Below are 21,901 nucleotides of genomic sequence, written 5' to 3'. Positions count from 1 at the left end.
CTCTAAGGAGCCTAAAACACTCACATTACAGATTTCTCCCACATATGTATCTTATAAGTCTCTAAGGAGCCTAAAACACTCATATTACAGATTTCTCCCACATATGTATCTTATAAGTCTCTAAGGAGCCTAAAACACTTACATTACAGATTTCTCCCACATATGTATCTTATAAGTCTCTAAGGAGCCTAAAACACTCACATTACAGATTTCTCCCACATATGTATCTTATAAGTCTCTAAGGAGCCTAAAACACTCATATTACAGATTTCTCCCACATATGTATCTTATAAGTCTCTAAGGAGCCTAAAACACTCACATTACAGATTTCTCCCACATATGTATCTTATAAGTCTCTAAGGAGCCTAAAACACTCACATTACAGATTTCTCCCACATATGTATCTTATAAGTCTCTAAGGAGCCTAAAACACTCACATTACAGATTTCTCCCACATATGTATCTTATAAGTCTCTAAGGAGCCTAAAACACTCACATTACAGATTTCTCCCACATATGTATCTTATAAGTCTCTAAGGAGCCTAAAACACTCACATTACAGATTTCTCCCACATATGTATCTTATAAGTCTCTAAGGAGCCTAAAACACTCACATTAAAGATTTCTCCCACATATGTATCTTATAAGTCTCTAAGGAGCCTAAAACACTCACATTACAGATTTCTCCCACATATGTATCTTATAAGTCTCTAAGGAGCCTAAAACACTCATATTACAGATTTCTCCCACATATGTATCTTATAAGTCTCCAAGGAGCCTAAAACACTCACATTACAGATTTCTCCCACATATGTATCTTATAAGTCTCTAAGGAGCCTAAAACACTCACATTACAGATTTCTCCCACATATGTATCTTATAAGTCTCTAAGGAGCGTAAAACACTCACATTACAGATTTCTCCCACATATGTATCTTATAAGTCTCCAAGGAGCCTAAAACACTCACATTACAGATTTCTCCCACATATGTATCTTATAAGTCTCTAAGGAGCCTAAAACACTCAAATTACAGATTTCTCCCACATATGTATCTTATAAGTCTCTAAGGAGCCTAAAACACTCATATTACAGATTTCTCCCACATATGTATCTTATAAGTCTCTAAGGAGCCTAAAACACTCATATTACAGATTTCTCCCACATATGTATCTTATAAGTCTCTAAGGAGCCTAAAACACTCACATTACAGATTTCTCCCACATATGTATCTTATAAGTCTCTAAGGAGCCTAAAACACTCACATTACAGATTTCTCCCACATATGTATCTTATAAGTCTCTAAGGAGCCTAAAACACTCACATTACAGATTTCTCCCACATATGTATCTTATAAGTCTCCAAGGAGCCTAAAACACTCACATTACAGATTTCTCCCACATATGTATCTTATAAGTCTCTAAGGAGCGTAAAACACTCATATTACAGATTTCTCCCACATATGTATCTTATAAGTCTCTAAGGAGCCTAAAACACTCACATTACAGATTTCTCCCACATATGTATCTTATAAGTCTCTAAGGAGCCTAAAACACTCACATTACAGATTTCTCCCACAGATGTATCTTATAAGTCTCTAAGGAGCCTAAAACACTCACATTACAGATTTCTCCCACATTTGTATCTTATAAGTCTCTAAGGAGCCTAAAACACTCACATTACAGATTTCTCCCACATTTGTATCTTATAAGTCTCTAAGGAGCCTAAAACACTCACATTACAGATTTCTCCCACATATGTATCTTATAAGTCTCTAAGGAGCCTAAAACACTCACATTACAGATTTCTCCCACATATGTATCTTATAAGTCTCTAAGGAGCCTAAAACACTCATATTACAGATTTCTCCCACATATGTATCTTATAAGTCTCTAAGGAGCCTAAAACACTCACATTACAGATTTCTCCCACATATGTATCTTATAAGTCTCTAAGGAGCCTAAAACACTCACATTACAGATTTCTCCCACATATGTATCTTATAAGTCTCTAAGGAGCCTAAAACACTCATATTACAGATTTCTCCCACATATGTATCTTATAAGTCTCTAAGGAGCCTAAAACACTCACATTACAGATTTCTCCCACATATGTATCTTATAAGTCTCTAAGGAGCCTAAAACACTCACATTATAGATTTCTCCCACATATGTATCTTATAAGTCTCTAAGGAGCCTAAAACACTCACATTACAGATTTCTCCCACATATGTATCTTATAAGTCTCTAAGGAGCCTAAAACACTCACATTACAGATTTCTCCCACATATGTATCTTATAAGTCTCTAAGGAGCCTAAAACACTCATATTACAGATTTCTCCCACATATGTATCTTATAAGTCTCTAAGGAGCCTAAAACACTCAAATTACAGATTTCTCCCACATATGTATCTTATAAGTCCCTAAGGAGCCTATATAGCTAAAACACTCATATTACAGATTTCTCCCACATATGTATCTTATAAGTCTCCAAGGAGCCTAAAACACTCATATTACAGATTTCTCCCACATATGTATCTTATAAGTCTCTAAGGAGCCTAAAACACTCACATTACAGATTTCTCCCACATATGTGTCTTATAAGTCTCTAAGGAGCCTAAAACACTCACATTACAGATTTCTCCCACATATGTATCTTATAAGTCTCCAAGGAGCCTAAAACACTCACATTACAGATTTCTCCCACATATGTATCTTATAAGTCTCTAAGGAGCCTAAAACACTCACATTACAGATTTCTCCCACATATGTATCTTATAAGTCTCTAAGGAGCCTAAAACACTCACATTACAGATTTCTCCCACATATGTATCTTATAAGTCTCTAAGGAGCCTGTAACACTCACATTACAGATTTCTCCCACATATGTATCTTATAAGTCTCTAAGGAGCGTAAAACACTCACATTACAGATTTCTCCCACATATGTATCTTATAAGTCTCTAAGGAGCCTAAAACACTCACATTACAGATTTCTCCCACATATGTATCTTATAAGTCTCTAAGGAGCCTAAAACACTCACATTACAGATTTCTCCCACATATGTATCTTATAAGTCTCTAAGGAGCCTAAAACACTCACATTACAGATTTCTCCCACATATGTATCTTACAAGTCTCTAAGGAGCCTAAAACACTCACATTACAGATTTCTCCCACATTTGTATCTTATAAGTCTCTAAGGAGCCTAAAACACTCACATTACAGATTTCTCCCACATATGTATCTTATAAGTCTCTAAGGAGCCTAAAACACTCACATTACAGATTTCTCCCACATATGTATCTTATAAGTCTCTAAGGAGCCTAAAACACTCACATTACAGATTTCTCCCACATCTTATTAAGTGCTACTTGAGATGACACTGTTTTCGGATGTGACCACTTCAGTTCATCATTCAGGACATTTATAGGTTTTCAGGAAGAAGTTAAGATTGCTCCTCCTCAGTGATATGTTTTCTAATATTTCATGATATTTCTTTCCGCATATACTTCGTTTTGCACCTCATTTGTGAATCTAATTTTTAAATCAAATAAATAGCAGCCCATTTATGTTTTTCTTTTGTATTTCTTTTGTACATTTTGTGTTAGATTCTAGTTTGGATATTTATGTGATTGCATGTTTTAAAATTTTACCCATGATAGATTTGGTGTGTAATAAATCTCCTGATATTTTAAAAGTATAACTATGTGATGGCTTGGAGTGAATACTTTTTGAAAGTGCACAAGTCAGATTTCTGTTCACTTAATCCTTCCTTTTTAAGTTATATAAAACAAACTGCACTAATCAGGGAACATTTAATGAGATGGTTTTTGTCTCACTTCCAACTTATCAAGACTTACTTGTGCTGTTACTAGAAATACTTACATCAACAGCTTGCTTGACAATGGTCTATTGACTATATGATTTTATATGGTTTGAAGTTTTGAATTTAATCAGTGTATGGCTACCACTTGTGGTAAGTCTAAGATATTTGTTATGGAGTTGTATAAGCATTTGTATTTCTCATTTCCACAACAGCATCTTTATTCATGGTCCATTGGGTTTAAAAGTTTGGTACAGTTAACATGTTAAAAGTGTTGTCACATCAGCTTCTTTAGTCATGGTCCATTGGGTTTAAAAGTTTGGTACGGTTAACATGTTAAAAGTGTTGTCACATCAGCTTCTTTAGTCATGGTCATATACAGTGGAAGATATGGTCAGATATTGGAAGATAAATGTACAACTATTGTTATATTTGTCTAAATTAAGTCTTATAGAGACATTGTTAAAATAAGTTTTATATGATCTTTTGTTCAAAATATTTTGAGAACCTTAAGTTAAAATTCAATACCTGGCATCTTTTGAGTTTTACGTTGTATAATCATGGTTACAAAATACATGTCAGTTTAACGATCGTTATTAGATAGAGAGGCCAATAATTCTCAGTTATTTGACAGGCCAGTGGTAAGCATTGTATCAGTTAAGATTTATTAGGCTTAAATTGCTTTAATAATTTATTTCAAATTTGTTTTCTCTTTTATTTATTGTCGCAGGAGCAGGCCTCATACAGAACGAAAAGCTAATATAATTTCAATTTAAAGCAGTAGCATCTAATACCCTGACTGAGTTAATGATTATTAAATTTTCCATGCTGCAAACCCCAGGTTTACATAGTTGATCTGAGAGTCTTCCAATTAACACAGGAGTGTGTGAGGATCTGGTCATTTGACTTACAGTCGAGTGCCTGCTTACAGATGAGACAAAGTCATTTATTCTCAGCTTCAGCTGGTAAAAAGGAAGCTAATTTCATTTTTTATTCTTCAGGGTATTTCTGATAATGGATGAGTCTGGGATTAGTTAAGAAGAAAATTACCTGCCCACAATTGTCTCTGACTATTCTATATAATTTGATATTAACCTTATAAATGTATTTATTTGATCTTTGTTATAATGATAGAGAGGCTGTCATTATTCAGTCATAGATACTGTGTCATATATGAATATATTACAGAATTATGATGTATCGGGATGTTTATCTGTCACCAATACGACTTACCATGCCACTTTACTTGTTTACAATTTGTGCAATTTTTCTCCGTTTTTAAAATCTGTTTCTGGCCTGAAGATTTGATTGGACAATCTTAAGTAGTTTTCTATGCTTTGATATATTATCTGTCTGTAGTGTTTACATTTAAGTTGTTCATTGTATAATTTTGCCACTTTGTCAAGTTTTTGTTTTGCCATAGATTGACTATAACTATGATGGTGTTTTTGATATATCACTAGTTTACAACTGACAACTTTTAAAACAAAAAGGTTTCTTTTTCACATTTTTTGTCATGATAGATAAGCAGATTATTCCAAAGTACTCTTAAAGTAAAATAAGTTGAAGTTGAATTTATTAGGGCTAGATATGTTTTGCAATTGAGCAGTGAATGTTGAAATATTTCAAAACAGTCATATTTTCTTTAATTGAATTTTGTTGTTGTAAAATGCACAAGAACTTACAGTAATTTTATGATTTGCCCAACATAAATATTTGTCTCTCTTGTATCTTAGTCAGGTTAGTACAAATAGTCCATTTTTGAGCTATTTATCAGTACAATCAATACAGCCATTGTGGTATATATATCCTATATCCACATTTTGTATGTTTATTAACTGATCGAATCCCTAGTGACTGAGTTATTGAGTCATTGTAGAGAAACAATAAAGTACCCCTATAGTCAGCTGAATAACATCTAAGCATTAAATATTAAAGTCACATTACTGTGTTGCTGTCATAATTAGATTATAACATATTGAAGGGAAGTTTGTAAGTATGCCTGTAGTGGAATTATTTATACTGTAATTGAATATCGTAATGGATTTTTTCACCAGTATACTCTTTTCCAAATGCAATTTAGGGTAGCTAGAGACTTGTTGTTGAGAGTCGTATGGCAGAACTGAATTTTTTAATGCCTCATCTAATTTCAGAAATGATCTGATGTAATTTATATGAAGTTTGGAGAATATTTAATTTCCCTTGTTACCTTTCTGTAAACTTGTCTTTTTATTTTATTCTTTACTTGTACTTGGCTATTTTGCCTTTTTGTACAGTGCACTTGATGTCTTTATTATATATAGTCTAAATATTATGTTTTTGATTCATAGTATACTTCAGTTTAGATAACAGAATACAGTTACTAGTTGCTATGAGACAGCTTCTCAAAAACACCCAAAAACCAAGAAAAAACTGGAAAATATCCAGATCCAGAAGGTCAGTCAAACACAGTCTTCAATTGTCAAATAGTAATAAGGGCCCCTATGGCTGCTGTGGTCTAATAAGCCTGTAAACACTGAGGTTGTGAGTTCTAATCCAGCAAGTGGCACATCAGATGCATTCAACTCCAATCTTAATGTCACTCTGACAGTTTTCCTACTGATACAGGATACAGAAGGTTGCTGGTTTTGTCTAGGACTTGGGTTTCCTCCTGATATATAAACTTGACTTCCACAAAAAAAGAGGAATAGTGCTGAAAGTTGTATTTAACATCAATCAATCAATCAAATGGTATGTTAAGCTGAAGAAAATAAAAAATGTAGATTTCTGAAGAACAGAATACATCAATTTGTTGCTTCAAACCCAGACATATTTAGAAAGATTGCTAAACCAAGTCATAAATGCCTGTTTTTATCAAAAATTTCCTTCACCATCTATTTCTTGAAACAGCAACTATTACATGGAGTCATGGACATGTTGATTTAGGAACCTTGCAATTCAACGAAGCCTCCACATTTAGGAGGCCATGACCATATAAAGCACACTAAAAAAAATACTTTTAAGGCAGCTTGGCAACATTAATTTGGAGATGAAATGTCTTGTTGTAAACATATGCCATTCCTGATTTCAATTTATTCTAGGATTGATAGACTAACATTATTTTAATTCTGAAGAAAAATGATCCTTACGGATAACCTGCAGGCTTGTACAGAAGTTTTCCATTATGTTCTGTGGGAGTCTTGTCATTCACTTTAATAAATTTATTTTTCTGTGGCGATTATTATGGATAAAATTTGTGCATAAGAATTCAAATTAATGACCACTATAATGACACGAAGTTGGAAAACATATTAAATTTGATATATTACAACCATTGATAGGAGAACAAAATCTTGATTAAAAAATCTTCCACTGTATATGAAGTTTTCCATAGGTCAGAAACTTAAACATAAAGGTTTAAGAGCAAGATGGTAGGCTATAGATGGAATTTACATTTCACTTTGCAGCCTCAACACTAAGCAAAACCTTATAATTAGCTATAATAAAGGTAAAGATAAAACATTCTCTTTGTTTCTCATTGGTCTTAATGTTATAAAATTTTTAAGAACATTTTACATTTTTAGAACATTATGATTTCCTTCAGTTTCTTCTGCAGATTGCTAATTAGATAGTTATAGAATTTAAAGCCAATCTGAGGTCTATTTCATAGCAGAATTGATGGTTAAACTGGTATCATGTGACCTAATGATTCAATGTACTTTACTGAAGTATCTTTGCTTGTACTTTTCTCAATGGAGTGTAAATTTCATTTGATTATATAACTGAGAACGGGAAATAAAATAATTTGACAAGAGTTTATTATGTGAAAGCATCTTCAGTAATGCAGTGATGGAAATATTGAACTGTCAACAATTTTTTACATATTACACCATTGGGAAATATCATTGATTGAAACTTTGAAAAAAATTCCACATTTTGAAAGCATATTGCAGATCATAAGAGTGAATATATTGAAATGTAACTTGGGTATTGTTATGTGTTTGTTTGATTAATCATCAGAGAGGATATTTTAACGTTAGTTGCTGCTATAAATTTCTATTTATTCCATTGTATCTCACGAAATTTTACACATAGCAATACGATAATTGACTAAAATATAGATGTTCTTGATGGAGCATATCAAAAGTTGATATAAAATATGAAATTCTTCAAACATTTATGAGACAAGCATGATACAATACAGTGTGGTGTTGTTGGAATTATGCCATTTGGTTTCGACAGATACTGCCACTATCTTTATACCAGCACTGCCCCATCATTTGGTTTTATTTCTCTTTATACAGTAAAGAGTGAAAATATACTCATGAATTTCAATTAAAGAAACAACTTGTGATTCTTTGATTTGTTTTAAGTGTAAAATGACGAGGATTTTTTGTTTTTTTGATTTACCAAGGGATTAAAATGGTTGTTGTTTAATGAGCGTTTGGATTTTGGTTTCCAAAATTTATGATATGTTACATGCAATAGTTAAATCAGAAATGAAATACTTAGTTTAATGGTATAACATAAATGTTAAAAACTCCATCATAGTTTTTAGCATGCTCTCTTTAGCTTGAACTATATCTCTGTAATGAGTTCTAGAGAAAGTGTTAGTAGGAATAAATTGACCTAAAAAAAGGTCGGACACTTCAATATGATTATAGGATTGGACAGATGAAAATATGTTTTGGATGAATACATTTCACAGATAATATCTGCCATTTTTTGCCAAATACTTGTATTGTCACATTATATTATGCCATAATTACAGTCATAGTCCTGTATCAAAGTGTGTTATTCTGGTCAAACACTTCCAACAGTTCCATGTAGTTGTGTCTTCCATAACAAAAACAATTTATGCCAGAATTATAAGTTATCTTTTACCTCAATATTTTTTTTATTGTCCACTTTGAATGAACAAGATAGAAGTTAATTAAAATGTTGCTGATCATTGGAGATTTGTTTGATTTGACATCATAGCTTAGGAATCTTCATATTATTTGATCAATTAAAATGATGGTTTTAATCATGACATAACATGACACATTTCTCAGATATTCTAGTGATCATTATTATTTTTACAGAATCTAAAAAAAAAAGTATGAAGGAAATTTTCAATCTTTTGTCAAGGGCAGTTTTAATATTGTCAGTGAACCAGACTATTAACTTTCATAAAAATGCATTTGTGTTAAATTTACCGATTTTTGGTAGAACAAATTTAGTCCCTGGAGTCAATCGTGATGAGAATGTAGACAAAACTAAAGTATAAATAGATTTCAAGTCTATGAAAAAGTTTCCTGGGAATAAGTTATTGCATGATTTTAACAGCATATTTTATCTTCGTATTCATTTTAGATAAAACAAATTGTAAATCACTTTTTTTAAATGTATATAGGTCTGAGAGTCTTAAAGGCAATGAATTCTTTTTTGAGAATTTAAATATCTACATTTGAATGTTGAGTGAGTGACACCTATTGAAAGCTTTTAGAGTCAACAAGATGCCTTTGACAAAGGAGAACAAAAGCCACCAGGACTTGTAATCTCACCATTTCTAAATCATCATCACCGTTATAACAACTAACAATAGCTAAACAGAATTCTTATACTTGTATGGACATGTTGTTTTACAAATGGACTGCATTTCCTCACTTTATTATACTTCTTCCCACGGAATTGCAAAAGTTGACATTCTTTTTCACATTGAATAACTTTTAGCGGTCCAGTGGAGTTATATTTATAATTTATTCAACAACCTTGAAGACGAATTGATAAATTAATCATAAATAATCCTATATTTAATAGAAAGTCACAAAAGGAACATAAAGCAAAATTGCTTCTTAACATTTTTATTAACTTAGTTTTATTTTCGAAAAGATCTTTTTATTTGGAAAATTAAAAAATAAAATACATAAATATACAGCTTATATTAATGGGATATGGAGTAGATCCTTAAATCATTGGTAAAATGCACAGTTGAAGTGTACCTGGTAGAAAACTCAGGAAACTCAGTAACAAGACTGATTTTCAATAAGGTGTAAAAAGGGGTAGGTGGTGATGCATGGATAAATATGAAATAATGAAAGATGAAATAATAAAAACTTTCACAATGCTTTTTTCCATACATTGCACAAAACACAGTGAATAAAGATCTTCAAATATGAAAAACGTGAAATAAAAATTACAAACAGAGTGAACAAAAAAATAACAGTTTTTAACCACCCCATTAAAGATGGTTTCAGAGGCAAACTGGATGGTTCTAAGCTTAGACAGTCAAATATGATATTTTTTAATTATTTATTGGTTTTCAGCTGAAAATTGTGATCGAGCAACCATGGAGCATGATTCTTGTTATAAAAATCATGTTGTCTTCTTTGGTACTCTAACTGACTGAATTAAAGGTGATGTCAATTTGGATAGCCTCTTTAAATTATCTGACTTAGCAAAACAATTGTACATCCCTAGCTCAACAGTTTACAATTGGCTATTAATATCTACACCTGAAGGGAGGCAACTCATCACCAATGTCACTAAACAAGGGACAACTGTTTAGCAGTACTTTTATTTTATTTTTACAAGACTAAAGCTCACCTGGACCAAAGGGCTATAAGGGAGCTTTTCCCATCACTTGGCTTCTGTCATCATCCATTTCTAGTCCAGGTGAGCTAAAGACGAGTTAAAAGTATACTTTTTTGGGGGAAAAGTATTTTGTTGTCTCAATAAAAACAAATTGCTATGATAAATAGATGAAGAAGAAAAAAAAACAAAGCTCCATTTTGGCATTTAAAAACAATACGAAGTTAAGGAATAATATTGAAAATTTAAAGTTTATATATGTATGTTCTTTGCTGCTTTAAAAAAAAATCAAATTAATGTTCAATTATTTCTTATCCACAGTTGAGATTTAGATTTTCGTATTACACATTCCCTTGAATTTTGACTGAAGATTGGGAAATGTAAATAGTATGGAAAGAGAGTAAATGAATTGTTATGTTAATCTATAGGAGAACCATCTGCTTTTGTGTCATACATATCTTTGTGTTGTCCTTGAGAAATGTTTCCTAGCCATATTATTGTACTTTCAATATGTAGCCAACATGTTTCTCCCTAAGGACATGTAGAAATTAATTTTGAGTGATTCAAGTAACACTCACCTAATTTGTACTTTATAATTGACCAGCCATTGATCATATATTATAGATCACTGTGTGACCGATTGATTTTCTCCAGGTTTTGACATGTTATGATACTTCCTAATTTTTGTCAATATTTTTTCATTACAACTTTCCCCCAAGGGTAGAAAAAAACACTAGCAGATTTTTTGACTGAATATTATTCATATCCATTTTTTATTTTTTTTAATTTGTATTAAAACTAATAATTTACTAGTTGTTTGACTTTTATTTTGAAAATGGAAAACTTTGATGAAGCTAAAAAAACATCATTATTATCACAGTATCAGTTGTTAATGATAGATTAGGCTGAGAGTTATATATATTATGTGTCTATATGTCTTTATACAAGGATGTCAATTCAGATTAGAATAGATATTTCAGCATCATGCTCTTTAAACCTTTGATACATTTATTAACATCTAGATATATAATGATGTGGCAAGAATAATAGATGATTTAGACTTGCTTTAAAGATGTCATTTTCAAACATATAGCATCCTGTAGATCAGCATACAGTCTTGAAAAAATATATTTCGATTCCTTCTTTTTCTAAACAGAAACCATTCAAGAGTTCTTTGCCTTGGTACTTTTTATTAAACTTGCTAATTTTGAATACAGATTATATTTAGCAGCCTGATATTGTTATATTAGTGCTGTTAACCCAACCTTATACAACGAAGATCAAGAAATCTATAGGACTAACTTAAATCGTGTCCACTCAATAAAACTTGTATTTAATTCTGTAACATAAAAACTGAGTGTCTGGCCAAATATGATAGTCATTTAGTTGAAAGCCATTAGACAGTAAAATATGATTTTAATTTGAAAGGAGTATAAAGAGTTGTATATTATTTCCTAAAGATCTATATTAATAATGACAAATGATTTCTTTCCTCTAATTTACCTACACCTGTTGCTCTATACAGGTATTGATTAGTAGGTATACATATGTTACATTCTCCTTAATATGCAAAACCATTAAAACCTTGTTCATATTCACGTCTATATACTTTATACAGCTTGGTTTAATCTTCTCTTTCATCTATACTTGTCATTAAAAATATAGTCAAATATAATTTTGTAAAATAAATGAAGCAAAAAACTCCATTAAAAAATTGTGAATAACAAAGCATTGGATTTAATCCATTAGTGATGCACTAATGAGGTTTTTTACTATTCTCTTTAACCGTTTGAAAAGGTTGATTATTCTAGTATACCCCAGTCAACATGTTATGTTGAGGACATAGTCTTGTGTGGGTTTTTTCTGTCTTGTGGATTTGACCATAGTGTTTCCTGTTTGCATGACTTTTTAAATTTTTAATTACTCTCTTGCTAGTTTATTTTGCACTTTTAAAGACTTAGATAACACTGGAATAATTTTCTTAGATAAATTTTGAAGGCTTCGGTGGAAGAGTGGTCTAAGTAGTTACTACTCTAATCACTAGCCTGTCAACACTGAGGTTGTAAGTTTGATCCCTGCTAATGAGGGTGCACTCGACTCCAATCTCAATTGACTAGGGTTGTCCGTTTTCCTATCAAAGGTTGGTGATTTTCTCCAGGCACTTTGGCTTCCCCACCAATAAAATCTGACTACCACTAAATAGCCCAAAAAGCAGTGCTTAAAAGTGGTGTTAAAACACAATCAATCAATCAATAAATCAAAGATATTTTTTGGGAGCATTTAAAGATATTTTTGGGAAGCAATCAAATTTCTAAATCAGATGTGTGACCCTTTTATGTACCCCGTGTTAAGTATATGTATAATTTCCTCTCTATAAAGACCCAATATGTAACAGCTGAGAGTATGGTATTTTCTTCATGAGAGGATGTAGTACTGTTGTTAACAACATATCAGTTTCTTTGTAAGGAACATTATTATGTGTTGTTCATTGAATCAGATATTTTCAATCTATTGATTTTATTTTTGGTCTTTTCTATCCTTTAAAAGTCTAGGTGTTCATACAGCATGAACATTTGATTACATTTTAATATACAATTTTGATGACAAGGTGAATTTGTTTCCTCTAACTACATTTAAGTGACATTTTGTTGCTAGTTTAGTGTCCAATTTTTTTTTGTTATTGACAAAAAATGAAAAATGACAATTCAAATGTCTAAAGCAGTTAAGTTTCAAGTAAGAGATTTTTGTTTTTCTAATGGTTACCAAATTATATAAACACACTTTACATAAAAAAAAACTCCTCTCAGAGTACTCAGGGCAATATAGAACCTAACTAATGGCCACTATTAACTTTAGGGTAACTAATGTTTTAAAAACTTTCCAATGATCTTGCTGGCCAACATGGCCACTTGGATCCTTAGAGCCTATAGATAATTTTCACTACTTAGAAAAACATAGATCATTTGTTCAACATTATAATTATCAAGAGTTGCCTTCTGTGAGCTTCATTTTTTGACAAGAAAATGGAAGATGGATGCATGTGTGAACAAAAAACATATCAAATGAATCTCTGGTCTTTCAAAACTCATTTATATTACCAAAAATATGTGGCTTCTTTAAGAATTAACAATATTAGATGATACCCACATATGAGGGGGGATAGGACCTTTATCAGTACTCTGGGATCGGGTGTTTTTAGTACCAGGATTTCAGGACCAGGTCCCCTCCTACTCCCCTCACATATGCCTTTTGAAGGTAACATTTGTAGTTGATAAGAATGAGTCATTTTGAAGTCAACGTCATCTGTTTCAGGAAAACATATACACATAATACAATGTACAATGAAAACATGGCATAAGCTGTCCATGGACAAGATGTTCGCATGATAGTAGAAAGAAAAAAGGAAGAATAGCTGTTACAGCAAAAGTTATTTGACACTCAATATTGTATAACTTTGATAATTAGTTTTCAGAATTATTTTTTTTTACTTTTATTGCATAACATACATGTTTAGATATTTTTTGGGATGTTAAATAGATCAATGATATTTACTTGAAGTATCACAATTCTTAGTTCACCAAGCTTTAAAACAAAAATCTATATCAATGTAGCTTTGAACCTAAAAAAAATATGTTCAAATCAGTTAACAAATAAAATACAAAAAAAACTTTTGCTTATATTTTTACTTGTACTATTTTAAAAAATGATGTCCAGATTCTGATGATGAATAATTTACATATTTCACCGAAGTATCCATATTTGATTAATTTAGTGAGATCAATTTTGTGAGTAGAATGACAAATGAACACTTAAAGTGGTAATCATAAAGTTATTAAGTTTGAATTTTTCATCCTTTGTTGTGTATTGACGTTTATATTTGGCCTAGGATTAATTCTCTTCATGTTGTCAATAATAACTAACTATATATGATTGGTAAATGACTGATTTTCATGGGTCCAGTTTCCCAGGGGATGGCTTGGGTTCGGATAAGAAATGAATTAAAGCCAAATTTTGTCAGTTTTATATGTACATTTTATACCTCTAATCCCTATTCATAATTATGGCTACGTTTCATAAAAAATTTAAAGCAGGGAAAATGTTGATTTGCACAAAGCCAACTTGATATTTAAATGTTTGAGAGTTAATAATACATGAAGCAATACGAGAACGAGTGCATCAGTGAAAAAGGTAATTTCAATTTCATTTCAAATGTATGAAATTCAGTCCTGGTTGAGTTATTTTGCTTGGGAACTGTAGACTATTTGTGGACACGGTTGACTAGATCTTTGGATAACAGAAGTACGGATGATTCACTGATTGATCGTCATTTAGAGGACCAGAAGACATATTTCACTTGTCACCTTCGAGGAATCGTACCCTCAGATCACCCATGTCATACCTTCACTCGTAATGCAATGGAAACCAATTACTACAGTTAACACCAAACGTTTATTTTACTAATAGTTAGTTATTAATGCTACGTTTTTTTAACGGCCACAAGTGAAAAAAAAAGAAAATTAGTGATAATCTTCTTTATAACGACAGGAAATTGTCCACAGCCGTGCATGAATGAAAAAAGTGAGTGAATATTGAACACATTATAGGAAAGCTGACACACACGCATTCACCTGTTTATCTATATTGAACTGTGACAGTGTATAATTGTGTAGCGTAGTTCCTCCTCGTCAGTCTGGATCAATTCAGTACTATTGCTGCTTTACAGCTAGCCTCGGCAGGCTCCTCATTAACACCTGTTCCAAGGATAAAACCCGTTGTTAATCTTAGGAGGTTCGCCGGCAATAACGTCAGGATGCACCCGTACCAATATTACGTTCAGTATGTTCCTATGCCTATAAAACAGTCAGATTTAATGGTAAGAAAACACTTTTTTTCATTATTTTCAACAACTTGGATCTTGTAAAAAAATTTATAGTATTTTTCTAAAATTCATTCTTTGCTATTTTAGAAAGAATAAAGTAAATAAAAAATTATTTAATTTTTTTATTGATAATTTTTTATTGGTAAAATAAGATTTTTAGGTAAAGGGGTAATTTGTTTATAAGGAATTGTAACTTAATTGTAAACATTTTGGAGCATCATGTTAAACCAATTGATATATTTGGAAAGGAGTTTTATTTTGTTACTCCATATAATATACTTGATAGATGATGTGGCTTACTTTGTATTTTTCCACGTAAACTAAGTTACAGAATTTTTTTTAGTCATTATACCTTCTTATCTAATAACAGGACGCTAATTGTACCCATTTCTTAAAGTTTTGTTCAATATTAAAGTTTTCTAAGTATTTCAAAATTTAAACCATATTTGTGATAAAATCTCTTAGTAACCATTTAAACCAGAATTATGCAATTTAAATATGGTTTTATTTCATTGCCAACAAGAAGTTCAATTTCTTTTGGATTAACTCAAATGATTTCAATTTAAATTTGTTTTTGATTTAATCAATTGGAAAAGAAAAAAATTCAATGATATAAATTAAGTTTGAAGATTTGTGACCTACGATTACATCACAGTGCAATTAAATTCATTCAAAGTAGAAAAATAAGGTTTTAAATAGATTCCTATATAAAAGTAAATATGTACATAGTCTGTAAATTGGTATATAAGAAATTAAATGATTTTATGGTAATTTAATTTTGATTTGGTCATAGCATGTCTTCCTGGTAAAACATTGCTTGTAGCCAAATCTACAACTAACTAGGTGTCAAAAGGACTTGATAGTTTACTAATTGTGAGAATATAACATCCTTGTTTATAAAATTGTTCTCTAGATAATTTTCACGCTGCCTTCAGGGTATGTGATTTTGGAAGTTTTCACTTGATTTCTAAAGATAAAAAAGTTGTAAAGTGACAAAATCCAATTGATTAAATGTATTATGTTCAGTGAAGTGTATCATTAAAAAAATTAAACATTCAAGTGAATCTATAAACACTTTAGAGAGCAAGTTTGTTTAACTTAAGACATATTTTAAGTAGATCTGTCCTAAACTTAATCAGTTATCTTGGTGTATATATGCAAGTTAATTGGGGTTTACTTCAATTTTATTATTTTGGTCCATTTCAAGCTAAGTTGTCGTTGTAAAGGTACATGGCCATATTTTGGTAGCTTTAGGTTTATTGGCCATATTTATGAAGCCACTTTTATGGAAACAATATGTTACCTGTCATATTTATAAGGCCACTATTTTGGTAGCTACAGATTAATGGTCATGTGTGTTAGGCCATTATTTCTATAGATGTAGGTTACAGTCTTATTGTTTATGATGCCACTATTTTGTTGCTGTGGGTTTAACTGGTTTTGTGTTTGTGGCTTCTATTTTGGTAACAAGGTTACGGTTGTGTGACTATGTGGTCACTATTTTGTTAGCTCTTAGTGTACTGGTCATGTGCTAGTGGCCATTATTTTGGTAGCTGTAGGTTTAACTGGACATGTTTATGTGGTCACTAATTTGATGGTAGCTGTTAAGTTGCTGGTCATGTTGTCATTGGATCATACGAATGTTTTAATCACTATTGATCAGTAGATATGATTAGATACATGAGAATTTAAAAGATAAAAAGTATAGAATTATGTGGAATTATCCTTTGAAAATAGTTAGATGTATAGACATAATGTCCGTTCCTTTTGTAATCATGTCCTAGATTCAAGATCTTACCTGATTTGAGTATAGATAATGCATCAATTTAGGTCACTATTACGATTACAATAAAAAATTAATTACAAATTAACCATACTTAACATTGTAACATTTATGAATATTAATTATTAGTGTTCTATAAAGTTTCACATAAATTTGTGTTGTTATTTCTACAATTTGATTACTTCTAATCCAATAGCATCCTTCACTGAGAAATACCTTGGTATTCTTCATTGAGAAACACTTTAGTATTCTTCCTTGCAAAATGCGATGTTTTTCCTTCACTGCGAAATGGCTATATTATACTGCAACTTTGCTATTTGCATGGTCAAATTGCATTGACCGAATATCCGTTTGTGGTTTACAGTCACTGACCGTATATCGCTTTTTTGTGACATTGTTAATGCATTTCCGTAGAGTTTTATTTATGACATCAATAAAGAACACAAGTTCACAGAATTTCTAAAATTGTCTCACTTCATAATTGAAATTTATTTTTCATTTGAAACCGTTGTAAATGTTGCTGTATGAAGACAACAAACGTACATTGTCTCTAAATATAAAATGCATTTGTACTCATTTGAAGATGCATTGTCTTCAAAGCTTGAGATTCTTCCTGTTTCTAAACCTTGTACAAAAAAACAAAACATTTTAAGACTATGTATAGTTATTCTATGTGAATTCTTCACTTCAAACCTTATATTTCAATTGTTAAAAAAGGGGTGTTAAGTTTAAAGCTTGTCTGATAACAGCTTTCCCACCTTAAGTAAAACAAAACACAAACACTACGGTTCTTATTGGTATAAAAGTTCTAGCAGTTCTGCTTTCAAGTAAAGTGCTTTCATACTGAAATGGAAAGAAAAGTATAGATATGTTTTGGTTAATTGTGACATTCCCTCTCTCATTGATTATACCACAGTATAACCACACATATCTTTTTATTATACTGAAAGCTCAATGTTTGATGCCTTCAAACTTTAATGTAGTGCTCTCCTGGGGGCTGCCATATTGGTTTTTGACGTTGTATTTCTCACATCAGGAGAGCATTTAGATGGTTGGATATTTTTTATGTTATTGAGTGTTTCTAAATGTTTCTGTTCTGATATGTATCAAACTTTTCCAATTGTGATTCACGTATAAACCTGAGTGGTTTTATAAATAAATTCTGTTCTCATCACTTCCATATAGATAAAGAAAATGATGGGTAGATGTCAGTGTGACAGCTACCCAAGTACTAAAATTCATCAAAGTAAATAATTCTGTAGTAGTAACCATAGGGCCTTGAACAGTAGACAAAGACCCACATATTTGCCCATAAATGCTTTTACAGTTTGAAGAATTTTTTAGCAGTGTCATAATTACATAACTGAATATATTTGTGTCTTATTATATTAAACATTAAGTGCACATTTATATGTGATGAAAATTTTTGAGGTCATTTTAATTCAAAAAGTTTTAAGCCTTTCATTTTAATGTCCGTTGATGCAGAGAGAATATTTTATAAATGTCTTGTTAGACAGGAAGTGTTGAAGGACATAGTTTGCATAAAAATTTCGTGAGAAAAATGAGATAAACATTAATATTGTAACCTGAATTGCCTTCTTTGGGGTTGCCAGTCACTCTAACCTACACCTGACGTCACTGTTATACACTTTTAATGATGATGTTTCACAAGAAAAAGCCCTGCCTTACACCTCTATATGTTAACCATAGATTTATAAAATTATGCTGAAATTCAGTAATGTTGTCCAAGCTGTCGCGTGATAATGCTTGAAATCTTAGGGGTTAAGCAAACAGGATTACACAAAAATGATTTCTGCCTGTTTGACTTCCAATAAGTAACACGTGCTGTACTGCTTAAAAAAACCAACATCCCCCGTCTAATCTCAACGGGTTTTATAAGTAAACAAGTCAGGACTGATTACGCCATATTTAATTTTTGTACACAAAAAAGTTGAATTCACAAGGTAATTCAAATGATTGACTTAATTACTTTGACAAATACCAAAAGTATATTCTCAACACAGAAATTATATTTAATTGGATCCCCCTTATAACAGTGCACAATAGAAGTTACGTACACAGCTGGTGATATTATTAAACCCTTTCACCGCTTTATTATACTGCCTCAATAGTAGAGTTCCTCCGAAGAATAGAAAAGCTTTCGTCAATAAGAAATTATGAATAATTCAATTTTAGATGAGACGCTTTGTATTTCCTTTCTAAATCTGTCGACTGTACTTTCAAATCACATTTTTGAATGCATACGACCTCTACCTATATGAAAAACTTCAAATTATCGGTTTTTAAAAAGAAGCCTTAATTAAAAGTAATTAGCCTAGCATTGGTCGTGTATAATCAGACAATTATTTGGATGTTTGGAAGACTTTAATTAGAATCTTTTAGAGTAAAGGAATGTTTAAAGCGTGAAGTCATACATGGGCCTTGAAATCAATTTTAGTTCATTATTTAGAAAGACATTAACGCCTTTTAAAATTTGATGTGTCTTTTTAACACACTAATTCAACAAAACAAAACATGAAAAGACTTATGCTTTTCTGGGATAGTTTAGAATATATCAAGCATATTTTTCATACTTTTGTATCAACTTAAAATCAAATCTATTGCGTGATTGATGATGGAGTAAAATATGCCTGAAAAACTTGGATTAAGCTTAGGTATTGATTTTTTCTTCACAATTTTGTACAAAAAGTTCAAAAGATTTATTGCTGTATATTGGTACACAGTCATCTTTATAAATATTTTTTGAGATGCTTAAAAAAGCTATTGAATTGCTCCTGATGCCTAGAAGTTAAAGTAACCGCCATAATTTACCAATGCTCAAATCTCATAGTTTGATTAAGAACTTACAAATTAAGATAACAAGCTTAAACTGAGAATATCACATAAACTTTCAAATGTGCAAGCCTGGGTGGGGTGCCAGGATAAGGGTCAGATGCCAAAAACCATATGCTTCCACCCTTTGGAGTTTAAAAAAAAAGACAGAATAATCTGTCTTCTTATCCATATTAGAGATCTGATAATTTTCTTTTAACCATTTCCACCAATAAATACTGGCCTGGCGCCACACTATATTCCAAAGTGAAGAAATGATATCGGTTTCAAATCTTGGTAAGTAAACATAAAATTGATACCGATTTGTATCATGTTTTGGCGTGAAACGGAAAAGTTGTAACTTCATGCATGCAAGTATAACACGGAGTAGTGTGAAAAGGATTTACCACATGTAGAAACGTGACAAGAATTGCCTAATGAAATCTCTGTTGTTTATATAGAGACTGAATGTGCTAAGATAAAATGTAAGCTAAGTCAAGCTCGTCTGTTAGACCATGATAATGTGTACCATTATATTCCATAATGGATTTTATCATTAAAGTTGTGTTTGCTTTCGGCATCAGTAAACACTTGAAATAGTGTATACAGTAGTAGAGTTCTGTCAAAAGCATATTCCCCTAAGGACGTTATTACAAGACTTTTACATTTTGTCTAGGTATTAAATCTATTGGAGAGTAGCGATTACGAGATGTAATTCTATCGTAGATAATTTCCTGGTGTTCACTTTCCCAGTTTTGTCTGAATGATTACTATGAGATGACCATATTAAGGAGATAATAAGTGTGTGAAATGCTTACAGCATCTGTTCTACTGTAGATTTTATGTAGAACTAAACATAAGCAATTGTGGATAGTAATGGTTTAGGCTTAGTCTTCTTTATCTTGATGGAAACTGTCATTGGATGAAGTTACCATTATATATCTTTCTATTGTCCCAAATATCTCAGTGATAATCCCTTGTTATTTATGAGTTTGTAAACTTGACTTATTTATGTAGCAGTTCTTTCTGTTGTCTTGGAAATAATCCCTCATTTTATAAAAACATTACTGTGTGCTTTGACTGTTTGATGAGTTTTTCTTGGTGACAATTTATTGTTATTTACGGTAACTATTATATCGGTATCCAGTATTCCTATGTTTCTCCACGACAGCAACATTTTGGTCATCAGGTGGCCTTCATTTTCTGCTTGATAGAGTTTTTTGAAGTTTTGCATTTGGATTCTTTCTTGAGAAACCTTTAGATATATAGTTGACATATACCAATACAGCCTTCTAATATATTTCATACTTTTATCATTTTATTTTAAATTTAAAGACAAGCCAGTTCCCAGTTCATGTTTTTAAGACAGGATAAGTCCCCATCTAAATGAGACATCAATTTGTTCCTTCATTTGCATTTGTTATTTTTGATATTTGAAAAGAACAAAGTTGTTTCAAGTCATCTAAAATTAATGCAATTTGTTGACACAAACCTTAATGTTATACTCTACAGAGACTGCATAAATAATTGGTCATCTTTTATAATTATACCTTCTAGCTCATTACAATATCAAATATTCATAAATTTTAATTGAATATATATGAAATTCTATAACAAAATACGTTGGTAGACATGAAAAGAGAAAAATTATAAAACTAGTAATATGAAATAAAATAGGTTCAACGATGCGCTCAATTCATTTGGGTTTAATTGTATAATATGTTGTATCACATGATATGAAGTTTTTGCAATAGCTTTTTGAAAATGAATTAATGAATTATTCATGGCTGGTATTGAAATATGACTGAAAGTTTGGTATATAATTTTCTATAATACTTTGTATTGATTAGGTAAACATGGAAACTGCTGTACCTTGGGGAAATAACAGTCCCCAATATTTTTTTTCATCAATCCTCAGTCTATGTTAGTGTCTTTTAATGGTTCGTAATTTGATAAATTTAAGTAGTTGGATTTGACATTCAAGATTTTTTATTTTCGATCGATATTTAGGAAATAGGGATAAATTTTATTT

The 21,901-nt window shown here is 31.3% G+C and overlaps 1 protein-coding gene across 10 annotated transcripts in view; it reads left to right on the top strand.

Annotated features, from left to right (window-relative positions):
- LOC134716275 (nucleolysin TIAR-like) overlaps positions 1-21,901 on the top strand; it is a 91,842-nt gene that overhangs the window by 24,860 nt on the left and 45,081 nt on the right. Inside the window, exon 1 of one of the 10 annotated variants that reach the window (XM_063579169.1) lies at positions 14,652-15,248. The exons of the other annotated variants lie outside the window; for them this stretch is intronic. Within the exon in view, the coding sequence (XP_063435239.1) occupies positions 15,186-15,248 (63 nt within the window). The 5' untranslated portion in view covers positions 14,652-15,185. Of the gene's footprint in view, positions 1-14,651; positions 15,249-21,901 lie in introns of those variants that run through there. 10 annotated transcript variants of the gene reach the window in all.

The sequence above is a fragment of the Mytilus trossulus genome, chromosome 4 (assembly GCF_036588685.1).
Source record: "Mytilus trossulus isolate FHL-02 chromosome 4, PNRI_Mtr1.1.1.hap1, whole genome shotgun sequence".
In the NCBI taxonomy this organism is placed as follows: domain Eukaryota; kingdom Metazoa; phylum Mollusca; class Bivalvia; order Mytilida; family Mytilidae; genus Mytilus; species Mytilus trossulus.
The sequence above is the reverse complement of the archived record's forward strand: the minus strand, read 5'-3'. Positions and strand labels throughout refer to the sequence as shown.